Genomic DNA, 13,357 nt, shown 5'->3' with positions numbered 1-13,357 from the left:
CCCTCCCCATCTTCCTTCTCTCTCTCGCCCCCTCTCTCTGTCCCTCCCCATCTTCCTTCTCTCTTCCGCCTCCCTCTCTGTCCCTCCCCATCTTCCTTCTCTCTTCTGCCTCCCTCTCTCTGTCCCTCCCCATCTTCCTTCTCTCTCCCGCCCCTTCTCTCTGTCACTCCCCATCTTCCTTCTCTCTTCTGCCTCCCTCTCTCTGTCCCTCTCCATCTTCCTTCTCTCTCTCGCCCCCTCTCTCTGTCCCTCCCCATCTTCCTTCTCTCTTCTGCCTCCCTCTCTCTGTCCCTCTCCATCTTCCTTCTCTCTCCCGCCCCTTCTCTCTGTCACTCCCCATCTTCCTTCTCTCTTCTGCCTCCCTCTCTCTGTCCCTCCCCATCTTCCTTCTCTCTCCTGCCCCCCTCTCTGTCCCTCCCCATCTTCCTTCTTTACCTTCTTTACCTTCTTCTCCTTCTTTCCTCTCTCTTTCTTTCCTTCTTCCCTTCCTTTCTTTCTCTCTTTCTCTCCTTTCTTTATTCTTTATTTTGAAACATAACCTTGGTATGTGGCCCAAGTATGGCTTTGAACTCTTGCCACTGCCTCCTGAGTGCTGGGATTATAGGCACGGACTATCACATCTGGCTCTACATATGACTTCACATAATTTCCATTATGGCCACTCAAGAAAGCTTCTTTTGGGGAGATTTAAAGCAAACATTTATTAAATATTAAATAATGACATAGATATAAACTTAGGTCAGAATCATTCCCGGAATTTCCTGTCTAAGTATGGCCAAGAAAGCTTCTTTTATCTTGCTTGTATGTACACATTTTTCTGGGACAAGGTTTCAGCGAGTAGCTCAGTGGACCTTGAACTCTTGGTCTTTTGTCTCTATCTGCCAAGTACAGGGTTACTAGCACACAGTACCATGTACAACTATGGATTTACTATGGATTTCTTTTTCCTTCCTTTTTTAAGATTTACTTTATTATTTTAATTTTATATGTGCATGTATGTCCCTCTGTGTATACATGAGTGGAGATATCTTTGGAGGTCAGAGGAATTGGATTTCTTTAGAGCTGACATTCCAAGTAGTTATGAGAAGCCTAGCCTGGATGCTGGCAATCAAACTTGGGTCCTCTGTAAGAGCAGTACCTGCTCTAACCACTGAGCCATCTCTCCATCCTCTCTGTTTTTAAATTGATGAGAATGATTTGCTCAAAGCCAGAGTCAGTGGAAGTGCCAGGCTAGAAAGCAGATCTGAGTCCAAAGCCTTCATTTTGCATCATCACCTTAACCCCATTGTTACAACCTGCAGTGTGGAAGGTGGTTATTGAGGCATAACAGTCCATGTTGAATTGCAGGCTCTGGCTGTGTTCCTGCACTGAAGGCCTGTGGGTATTCAGGGAATAACCTTCTTGCTATCTTAGGCTGACTATTTATCAGATGGAGTTAGTGAGGGCCAAGTTTACAGTTTATTTAAAAACCCGTGCTTTATTGTTTGTTTTGGAGCATTGGGGGTGAAAGCCAGGACTTCACACAAGCTATCCAGGTGCTGGACCTCGGAGCTGCATACCTAGCTGGAAAACTATTTGACACATTTCTTTACCTGTGGGTGAAGGTCCCTAAGAGAATTCATGAGGCATTCCCGACACCATCTACAGAAGTTCTGGATATGACTCCTGATTACATTCATCTAATTAAACAAAGCCCCAAGAGCAGTGTTAATGAGGTGGAAACCATGTAAAGTACTCCAGCTGAATCCCAGACAAGCAGTTAAGGTGTAGATAGCTGGTTACAGGGTAATTTACAGCCGCCATGGGTTTTGTCATGCATAATAAGTGTGTAATGAGTTGGCCAGTGCTCCTCTCCTGCTTGTGGTGGATGTATGGATGGGTGGAGAGCCCTGCTCCTCTCCTGTTCATGGTGGATAGATGGGTGGAGAGCCCTGCTCCTGCTCATGGTGGATAGATGGATGGATGGGTGGAGAGCCCTGCTTCTGCTCATGGTGTATGGATGGATGGGTGGAGAGCCCTGCTCCTGCTCATGGTGCATGGATGGATGGGTAGAGAGCCCTGCTCCTGCTCATGGTGGATGGATGGGTGGATGGAGAGCCCTGCTTCTGCTCATGGTGGATGGATGGATGGGTGGAGAGCCCTGCTCCTGCTCATGGTGGATGGATGGATGGGTGGAGAGCCCTGCTCCTGCTCATGGTGGATGGATGGATGGGTAGAGAGCCCTGCTCCTGCTCATGGTGCATGGATGGATGGGTGGAGAGCCCTGCTCCTGCTCATGGTGGATGGATGGGTGGAGAGCCTGCAGGCAGCACAGCAGGAATGCAGGATACTTACCCTCTTCCCAGAACACCTCCATTTTCTGAGCCCTTGGCTGCCACCTCCAACCCAGCTGGAGCTTTCACTGAGATCCTGGCCACTGGAGGAATCTGTGTTTTAAGGAAGCGGGGAAAGAATTGAAGATGGTAACAAGTTTCCACTCTGACATTTATTGGAGCCATTTATAAGAGGGCTGTATAAAGGTACCATCTCTCAACCCACGCAACAGTCCTCCCCTAGTCAGCATCAGACATGCTGGAGGCCTTACCGTGGTGCCAGCACCACACAGTGTCTGAGTTAGCAAGCTAGACATTGCCTGGGGCTGCTGAATTGAACAAAGTCTATGAAACAGTTGGTCCTGGGACTCTACTTTAAGAACCACTAGCTTGCAGACATGTGAGAGAGAGACATTCAATCTTCCAAGAGAGCTGTCACCCTTTTCCTTCCACTGCTGGTGTCTGATTGTCAATCCTGTAGTCTGTCTTCAATCATGCTGCCCGAACCAGCGCAAACTTTTCCATTTGCTTTCTTGCACCTTTCAGATAATGGTCCATTCAGACCTCATTTGTGCCCAGGCCTGCTCCACTCTCCATGTCTCGCTTGGACTCTAGAACCGTCCCCAACCCCACAAACACCTCAGCATGGAAGACTTAGGCCAACTCTGCCTCTTTCTCCTTGAGGTCTTGCAAGGCTGACTTGTAGCTCTAGCAGATCCAGGTCCACTTCCAGGAAGCTCCCTGCCCTTCCTACTGCCGACCCTCGGTTCTGCATGTCTCAGGACTTCTGTGGATCAGGGCTTCATCTCTATCAGCCTTTCACCAGGTCTGTCCTGAGGCTCTGGACCATATTCACATGGCTGACGCAGTGTCTCCAGGCACTATATAGATTACATGATAAATCATGCCTTCTCACTTTTTATTTTTCATTCTGGAGTTCTCTAGTTACTGTCTTGGTCCCTAGACAAATTGCATGACAAGTGGGAGAGTCTGGGACTGATCTTTCCTCATCCCTGTGTTGAACTGAAACTTAACTGATGGCCTAATCAGGGCTAAGTCCAGCAGTTGCTGGGTGCTCCAGCAGTTGCTTCATCAGTGGGCATACACTGTGCTTTGTTCTTCTGTTCCAAGCCTCATCACATTTCCGGAAGTCTTTGGAAAAATTCCAGGTCAAGGACACCATTATTTACCCCTGTCCTGGGGTGGGGAAGGTTGAGGGCAGAGTTACTGTGCCACCTTGTGGCTTCTCCCTAGCTATTCCTTCCCATCATGCCAATGGCTCAGCTAACATAGCCCATAGCTCCTTAGCTCTTGGAGGGAATGCCTGGTTCCTGCCCCTTCCTTAGTTCTATCTCATCCATGTCAGCCCTGAATCAGATTTACATGGGCAGGTCCTGGGTCTCTCTCCTGCCTCTGCACAACGAGCAGAGTGATGAGTGATGGGGCCTAGCTCCACTCTTTCCAGGCCCGTGGAAATGCTGATTGTGCCTCTTTATCTTCACCCACACCACACACTACCTCAGCTGTCTTTGGTTCCTTGGTACAGCTGCTTATCTGCCAATGGCACAATCTAAACCTCCCCTGAGGCCTGGGAGCAGGACTCCCAGGCTACTAGATTTCCTTTGTGTACTTTTTCCAATACAATGACCTAGCCCAAATCTTTGGATTAGGTCTCCTACCCAGAGCATGAATACCCATATTTGTCTTGTTTGTTCCACAAGGATGAGGGGCTGTCCCTGAATGCTCCTGGCATCTCTTCTAGTTTTCATGTTGAACAGCAGCTGCTGCTAGAGTCTGGTATGTCTGAGATGATCTCCATTCTTTCCTCTGTAACTTTGACCTTCCCACCCCCATCTAAGAACTCTTGAGACTGTCTTCCTTCCCTCTGCCAGCTGTCTAGTCATCCTATTTTCTGCATATGAGGTTTGAGAGGAGACTTCCTTGACAACCATTTCTCCCATCCCCACCCTTTGTGTACTTTTCCCAATCCAATGACCTAACCCAAATCTTTGGATTAGGTCTCCTGCCCAGAGCATGAATACCCATATCTGTCTCGTTTGTTCCACAAGGATGAGGGGCTGTCCCTGAATGCTTCTGGCATCTTTTCTAGTTTTCATGTTGAACAGCAGCTGCTGCTAGAGCCTGGTATGTGTGAGATGATCTCCCCTCACCACGGACTCTTTTAGGTGAGAGGAAACCCTACACTCATCCCTAGAAGAGTATGAAGGAGAAGTGGAGATAAATATGGGGACATGTCCCCTAATCCCTCTTTAAGACGGGACAAACTGTTCAACTTTAGGATGGGCAGAGGGTAGGAAAGTGTCTCTCTGCTGCAGACCACCTTGTCCAGAGTCACATGCTTGCTGGGATAGCCCACACACCCTAACAGAGAGAGGAAGGAAGACAAAAGCCATTTGCACCCAGTTGAGACTCATCTGTGTGAGCAAGTTGAACCCTAGAGCCTACACATGAATCTCTAATGTTAAGCCTGGATCTTAGTTCAGTTACTCCCTCTACCTAAGCTACCTCTTTTCTCTCAAGATTGATATTGATCCCTAATGTACATCTTACCCTTTAGTCCTCAAATCTCAATGAACCTGACCTGTAAAGGGTGCTCCTAGAAGTACCCTGTCCTGAAATAACTGGTTATTATGGACTGAATGTTTGTGCCTGACTTAAATTCATCTGTGAAGGCCCTGTCTATCCCATAGTGTGGTGGTATTCAGAAGTGGAACCTCTGGGCAGTAACTAGGTTTAGATGAAGATATTGAGGGAGGAGCATCTATGATGATATTAGTGTCCCACAAGAAGAAAGAGACTTCTGCGATGCTATTTGTATGAACAGAAAACACTTAGTAGAACAAATCCTAATGCAAGACAAGAGGAGAACCCTCTCCAGACATGGGGTCTGCTGTAAGCAAATGTTGCAGTGCCATATGTTTTGGGCTTGTGTGGTGATACAGCCCCTCTAAGTGCTAGAAAACTTTACATCATTTTACCTCAGAGCTGCACCTGGGAATTAATTGGGCATTGCTATCTGGCCAGAGCCTTTGGGTCTTCCCCTATGCGTGAGATGCTAGCGAGTCGCAGCTTCTGTTTGTATATGAACCGAATTCCGGTTGAGAAAGAGGAACAGCCAGGAATGTTTCCTAAGTACACAGAGTGGCTAGTTCCAAGTGTTGCTTTCTTAACAACCCTCAGCCCAGGGAAAAGGACACGATCTCTCTTTCTAGCATCAGAAAGACATGTCAAGAAGTTTCAAGCACAGCACATGTGATAAATCTGGCTTATCTTACTTACCAATGATTTTCCATATGTTCGATTCCCACACAGATTCAACGATTTGGGTTCAGAAATCCCCACTGTGAGATTGAACAGAAGAGACATTACTCAGTTGTACTCCAAGTTCTGCCTCCCTCTGCTCCTGAATCAATTATCTTTCTAGCCATCCAGTTGAAGAGGGAATTTCTCCCAGCCTTTGTACCAAGCAGTGAAGGACTATGATGTTGGGTAGGCAATGCCAAGTGGGGTCACCCCTACCCCTGACACTCTTTCAGGAAGCTGAAACTAAGTTCAGTGCAATTCAACAGCTATGACAAGCATGCCATTGTGGCATGTTCAGAGTGGAGGAGGCCACACATGTGCAGGTGGGAGGCAGATATAGGGCGTATATGTGCTTTTAGCTCAGTTTTGCTGGGAGCCTCAAACTGCTGGGAAAAATTAAGTCAATGAAAACACAGCATTTAGCACTGTGTGTGAATGCAGTAAGTGCTCACAGAATGTCTTTAGCACTTCTTACTTTCCTAAGCTCTTAGCTCACAAGAAATTGGTAAAAAGAATGCGTCTTATTATTATGGTATTTTCATGTGTACTTTGTACAAACCTACCCTCCTCCTCCACTTCCAGCCCTATTCCTCTCTCTTCCTGCTGGTCTCCCCCATCTCCCTCACTCCAGTCTTGTCTGCTTCTGTCTCACATGTATTTGTTTGCCCTCTTTTCCTGCTCCCTCCCTCACTTATCTCATCTTTCTGCCTCATATTCCCTTTTCTAATTTCATCACATACATGCCTATATAAGAAATCATAGGAGCTGGAAGATAGCTCGGTTGGTAAAAAACACCTGCAATGCAAACCTGATGACTGAGTTTGAATGCCAGAAACCCATACAGATCTGTAAATTTTGTAGGCGACCTTAGGGTGGACTGGGTATGCCCCAAACCTGAACCAACAGCATTTCATCACAGTAGCTGAGCTTAAATAGTTACACATGCCCAATGGATTGCTGGCTAGCTGGGCTGGAAACAATTTACTAGTTAAGTGAGAACCAATTGACTCATTGGTTGACTGGGTTGTTTTCTGGGCCTTTCTGTCGTTCTGTAGCTGCTGCCTGCCAGTGGTGTTGGTTAAGTGAAGAACCTGCTCTGGGAGTTGCCTAATCCATGAATCATTTTTCCTATGGTTTTACCCAAAGACAGATGCTACTAAATTCAGTTGGTCTAGGAAAATTCCCCTTTAACCCTGCCAAGATCAAACCACAGTAAGTGGTGCACTTGAATAATTAGTATCAGCAACTTATCTTCAAAGTGTGCCAGGCGTTGAGCTGGGCATAAACTGCACAATAATGATTAGCCTCATTACCTGTAAGCCCCACATTCATAGTTAAAAAGTACTTCTAAATATTGTAGGGATGGGAGTTTGGTCCACTGGTAGGTGACTTGCTCAGGACAGGAAAGAATCTGGATTCAATACCCAGTACTGCAACAATGACAATAGTAATGATGAAATTGCATATATAGAGAGAGGTATGGTAATACATGCATGTAGCATGGTAGCACATGCATGCATGCATGCATGTAATCCCAACATTGGAGAGTGAAGGTGGGAGAAGGAAGAGTTCAAAGCAAGTGAGTCCAAGGCATACCACAGATCACAAGACTCTCTTTCAAAAAAAAACAAAAACCAAAAAACAAAAACCTGAACAAGTGCATACTTAGTTTCTTTGTTGCCCTAGCCTAAACAATACAGTGTAATGGTGACTTTCATGATGTTTATATAACATGGGGTATTTAAGTAATCATCTACAGAAGATCCAAAGTAGACAGAGACAAATGTGTATAGGTTATGTGCAATTACTATGCCATTTCACATAAAGGGCTTGAGCATTGTAAGTCTGACATCTTAAATGGGTCTTGAAACCAATTGTGCCTGATCTGGAGACAGTTACACCTCATTAAATCCCTACTGTCACCACAAAGGGGGAGGAGATGCCATGGTAATTTACACGTTCTAGTTGGGGAAACCAAGGCACTGGTGATACATAGCCATTAATCTGAAGACGCATGTGGTGGCTTGGATGAGATATTTCCTATATTCGCAGGCATTTGAACATTTGGTCCCCAGGTGGTCGTCCTGTTTGGGTAGGCTTAGGAGGTATAGCCTTGCTGAAGAAACATATCACTGGGAATGGCTTTAGGTGTTTAAAGACTTGTATTATTTCAAGTTCGCTCTCTCTGTTTCCTTTTTTTTAGTTTGAGATGTGAGTTCTCAGCCACATCTGATGTTCTAGCCACCATGTTTGCTGTCTGCCATGCTATTCTTGTTTATGGTTACTAGCCCTAGAAACCTTTACAAGCTAGTAACCTTTATGGTTACTAGCCCTCTGGAACTGTAAACCCAGAATAAACCCTTCCTTGTGTAAGTTGTCTTGACCATGGTGTTTTATCAGAGCAACAGAAAAGCAACTAAAGTGCCAGATAAAGATGATTTTAGACCTTTCAAAGGCCCGAGGATGCTTGATCAAGGGACAACATATCCCAGTTCAGAAGGAGATGGAGTTTGTACACCGAGAAGGAGATCTGTAGAAAGAACACAGTGAAGGCTCAGGGGAACATAGTGGACTGGGCCATCAGGGTTGCCACGGTAGAATAACCCTGGGATGCAGGAAGAGATAGCAGCATGAAACCAAGAGGTGAGAGAGGAAGCCCCCAGCCTTAGGAAGAACATTCTGGGAGCTCTGGAGAGGGAGAGGGCCTGGAGGCTGAGGCCCTTCACTGCCATTATTCACTTATGTGAGACGTGGTGGATCTGCGTCTGGGAAGCATGAGGTAGGTTACAAGAGTGGAAAGGCAAGAGCTCTCTGGGGGTGACACCACCAGCTTGGTGTATAAAGTGGGTGGGGAGGATACAGAAGCATCAGGGATGAACTGGAGACTTTCTGGAGAGCTGGACAGTCATGCTTGGTAAAAGGCGACACCTTTTAGGTTGTTTTGATAAGCTGGTTCTGAGGTGCCCTAGTTCATCTCTGGGAAAAAGTGCTATAAATCGTTAGCTTTCCAGGCCCTGTCCCTTTCCAGCATCTGAAACTGTGAGAATGTTTTAGTTGGTTCTACCTATAGCATCCCTGTGCTCTCCAAGTTTCTTTACCTCTTTCCTACCTGAGATGTCTGAGGCACCCAAGAGCCTTGTCCTACAGTACAAGCCCCTAGGTCTGAGGTCCCTAGAGACATGCGTCTTACTGATAGGAGGAAGGAAGAATCGATACCAATGCACTGCCTTTCCTTGGAGAGCATCAAGGTTTGGCTTTGGCTCAGCAACACTCCTCCTACCCAACCTGGAATCTATCAAATTGGAAGCTCTGAGGGAATTGAATCAATGCCCAGCTGAATCTATTTTTTTTCCCACCCAAACCTGACTAGCATATTCCTGTATGAGCTGACTGTCACATGTTGGGCAGACTTTCCATTTCATAACCTATTGCTCTTGTCTTCAGAATAAAGATGGACCTTGCAGTATGAGAAAACACCAACTACCTGCAAAGTTGTGAAATCAGCCAAGCATAGTAATGCACTCATAATCCTAGCTCCTGGGATGCTGAGGCAGGAGGATCATGAGTTTGAGGTCAGCTTGGACTACATTATGAGATACTATCTTTAAAAAACTATAAAAGTGGCCCCTAAAACTAGACAGCCTGGTGATATGGCACTGACCATTATATCAGAAGACTGGATAATGTTCCTTGTCTCTGTGGCTGCCAAGGAATGTCACCTTGCATGGGTCAAACAATTTCTACAGTATTGATTTTTCTGTTCTATGAACTGACAGGGAGTGAATGAAAGATTAGAAAAACCACAATCTGCCTTGCAGCATAGTTGAGGTGTGTGTGTGTGTGTGTGTGTGTGTGAATGTGCATGTGTGTGTGAGTGTATGTGTGTGAGTATGCATGTGTGTATGTGTGTGTGGTGTATGAGTGTGTATGTGTGTGTGAGTGTGTGTGAGTATGCATGTGTGTATGTGTGTGTGTGAGTATGCATGTGTGTATGTGAGTGTGTGTGTGGTGTGTATGTGTGTGTGTGAGTATGCATGTGTGTATGTGAGTGTGTGTGTGGTGTGTGTGTGTGTATGTGAGTGTGTGTGGTGTATGTGAGTGTGTGTGAGTGTGTATGTGTGAATGTGTATGGTGTATGAGTGTGTATGTGTGTGTGAGTGTGTGTGTGATGTGTGAGTGTGAGTGTGTGTGGTGTATGTGTGTGTGAGTGTGTATGTGTGAGTGTCTGTGTGTGTGTAAAACACAGATTGATTGATAAGCTTTAGTTCTGGAATTCCTAGTCACATAAAATGTGTTTTTTTTTCCCAACATAGTTCCAGTTTCCACACCTGGGGCCCCATTTTGAAAATCACTGCATTAATTTCTTCTAAACGCCTGCTACTCAGTCTGTTGACCCTGTAACTGCAAGAGCAGTACCATATCAGAAATGAAACTCTGGGATCCATAAGTGGACCAGGGTCCTTCTGAATTAAAATCTGCACCAGGAAAAGCCCCCAGCTGATTCTTGTATCCACAATAACTTGAGAAGCATGAATTCTAAATTCACTTTATGATTTTTGGAGCTAAGAGGAATATTCTGCCTATTTTTCTCTTCCTACACACACACACGCATCCACCCACTCACCTATATATACATAGACACAGAGAAAAATCTATCTCCTCTTAATTTGTAAGTCAGACTGTGGCTTTTCTAATGCTTCCAGCCTATTTACATGTATGCAACCGACATTAGCTGAAAATGTAGCTTAGTTTTATCTTCTGGTACTTTTGATCCTAAGTGACCAAAGAAACTTAGTATGACACCTAGGAAAAGCAACAATTAGAACAAACATCAACCACAATGAAACTTGGAACAAAGGAGGATCATGGAATGGGAAAAGATTGTTAAAGAACATAGTCAATAGAGAATTATGTCAGTTCCTGTAAAACACAAAATTGTTAATACCAAAGTTTTCCTTCCCTCCCTCCCTCTCTCCTTCCCTCCCTCCCTCGCTCCTTCCCTCCCTCCCTCTCTCCTTCCCTCCCTCCCTCTCTCCTTCCCTCCCTCCCTCTCTTCTTTTCTCCCTCTCTCCCTTCCTTCCTGTGTGTACACAGATGTGTGTTCATGTTAGTGTATGTGGGTGCATGAAGGGCAGCATATGCAGGCCAGAAGTTAACCTCAGGTGTCTTTCTTTTGATGCCCTCCGCTTTGTTTTTGAGAGTCTTCAACTGAAATTGAAGCTTGCATATTAGGCTGGCCAGGGACCCTGAGGTTCTCCTGCCTCTGGCTCCCATGTCTGGCTCCAGTACTGGGTTGGAATCACACCCATACCGTCACACCTTGTTTTCTATGTGGTGTCTGGAGATTGGACTCAGGCCTTGATATTTGTATCACGAATACTTTATCAGCTGAGCTGCCTCCCAACTTCTGGTTTTTGTTTGTTTTTGAGGTAGGCTATCCTCCTGAAGCTAAAGCTGACCTTGAACTCATGACACTTCTCTTGTCTCAGCTTCCCAAATGGTGAGATTACAAATGTATGCCATCATTTTCTGTGTATTTGTGAATTATAACATGAGTAACTTTACATTGTTGGCACAACAGAAGAAAAATGTCTACACTATCAGTTAAAGAGAAAATACTACTAGAGACGTCAGTAAGCTAATACTGAATCCTATTTTCATTGCTTAGGGTACAAGTCATTAAAAAAACAACTAGTATCCAAGGTAACATCACTGTTTCCAGTTTTCAAATAGGTTTGCCCCTAAATTCTTTTTATATATTACTAAGTCATTCAAATTAAAAAATGGTACAATTTGGCTAGTTGGGCATGGTGGCACATGTCTTTAATCCCAGTACATGGGAAAACAGATGCAGGCGTATCTCTGTAAGTTCGAGTCCACCCTGGTCTAAAGAGTGAGTTCCAGGACAGCTAAGTCTACTCAGAGAAAGTCTCACCCCCAACCCCCACCCAAAGGTACAGTTTGGTTGTTATGAGTGTGTTTGTGGTACTGAGGATGAATTCCAGACCTCTCACCTTTGTCAGACACATACACACACACACACACACACACACACACACACACACACACACACACACGGTGTGCTTCTTCCTAGTCCCCAAGGCTCTTGCTCAGGGCACAATGATAAGCATCTTTTGAACAGCGGCAGCTACCTTTGCAGCATGTGGCACCAGTCACCTTCACTCACACTGCACCTAGGGAGGCGGCAGCACAGTATAGGTGAACGTGTTGGTGCTCCTGCTGCTGTAGGTCAGACCCAATAGCAGGCACCTTTTTTCCTCCCCAAAGTTGGATGCTCAATAATAAGTCTGCCAGAGAGGACCAGAGGATAGAACACATATAAGCTGTTGCCGCGCTGTTGCTGACTTGGGCACATCACTGGCTCTCAGGGGTTCCCGAACCTGGGGAATTGAGACTCACATACCAGGTCTGGCCGGGGGTTTGTTGGGATGCGCCCCGGGTGGCCTGGCGGTCTGCAGCCGGCCAGTCTGCAGCCACCTGCGGTCGCCTGTGTCCCTGCGCTCACAGCGTTGAGGCAGCAGCTCCAGGGGCCTTGGTGGGTACAGGTCGGACTCGATCACCACCTGCAGGGTGAAAAGCGCAATCAGTCATCCTCCAGAATCTCCCAGGGCCTGGGGACCGCACCCGTCTCATGTCCGCTAGGGAACTGTAGCGAATGAATAAATGGTCACAACAAGGTGAGCCTGGACCAGGGTGGCAGGGAGTGAATTTTCACTGAGTGTCAGAGGAGATAGTAGAAAGTCAGAAGAGAGTGCTAACGGCTAAGGTGGTTGCATTATAATCACCTGTGGGAGCTGAACCACAAACAATACATTAGTAACTGGGACACCAGGACTCAGGGACCATTGAGGAAGAGAGGCAGAAACACTCTGTAAGAGCTAGCGGTCAGGGAGGACTAGAGTAAGTAGTGCCCTTTCTGGATAGGATCCAGTTGTAGCTGCTTGCCCAAGATCAAGCCAGTCAACATTCCAGCGGGAAGGAGAGAGGGGATCATGAGCCCTCCCCCATAGCTGAAGAGCTATTGACAGTTGATAGCTTCTCTTGGAGGTAGAGCTTGTTTTCTTCAATGCTATCACCTCTTCAACCATTCTTCAGTGGATGGCCTCACACCCATAAGCACATAGACAGCACAAAGTTGACTTAGTAGGTTGTTTTTATAAAAGGACATGAAGCTGGGAGGTGGGGTGAATCTGGGAGGAGTTAAGAAGGTGGTGAATATGATCAAAACACATGGTATGAAAAAAGTAATAAAACATTATATTTACTTATGCAGAAAAGAAGGCAGGGGTGCTTACAATACCCTGTTCTCCAGATGCAACAGGGAAGATGAACATGTGAGTTTATAGAGACTGCAGCATGCACAAGCTCCAGCCAGACCCAGCGTGGAGGAAGGGCAGTGGGCATGAAGTCCCACACCTAGCCCAGAGGCTACCCAGAATTGAGAGTCATGAAGAGAGGGAAAATCAGTATTTCTCCAATGGAGTGATACTGTATCAGCCACACTCCCACGGGCCTCCCCCTCAGTCAGCCAACACAAATCTGATTCCATGTTCTGTTGTTTGCTTTAAAGAGAGGGAAGGAGCATGTGTCCTTATTACATGTTGGAGCATCTTTTGGGTATATGCCCAGGAGTGCTTCACCATGTTCATAGCAGCCTTATTTATAATAGCCAGAAACTGGAAACAACCCAGATGTCCCTC

At 46.0% G+C, this 13,357-nt stretch overlaps 1 protein-coding gene across 1 annotated transcript in view; it reads right to left on the bottom strand.

The window, feature by feature from the left end:
• Vxn (vexin) overlaps window positions 1-13,357 on the bottom strand; it is a 32,165-nt gene that overhangs the window by 4,530 nt on the left and 14,278 nt on the right. Inside the window, exons 3-5 of the mRNA XM_031366806.1 lie at window positions 12,061-12,220; window positions 5,613-5,674; window positions 2,335-2,426 (exon numbers count right to left, since the gene is read on the bottom strand). Of these exons, the coding sequence (XP_031222666.1) occupies window positions 2,335-2,426; window positions 5,613-5,674; window positions 12,061-12,220 (314 nt within the window). The remainder of the gene's footprint in view (window positions 1-2,334; window positions 2,427-5,612; window positions 5,675-12,060; window positions 12,221-13,357) is intronic.

The sequence above is a fragment of the Mastomys coucha genome, unplaced genomic scaffold, assembly GCF_008632895.1.
Source record: "Mastomys coucha isolate ucsf_1 unplaced genomic scaffold, UCSF_Mcou_1 pScaffold14, whole genome shotgun sequence".
NCBI classification, from domain to species: domain Eukaryota; kingdom Metazoa; phylum Chordata; class Mammalia; order Rodentia; family Muridae; genus Mastomys; species Mastomys coucha.
Note: the sequence above shows the minus strand (reverse complement) of the source record. Positions and strands in the feature narration are given on the sequence as shown.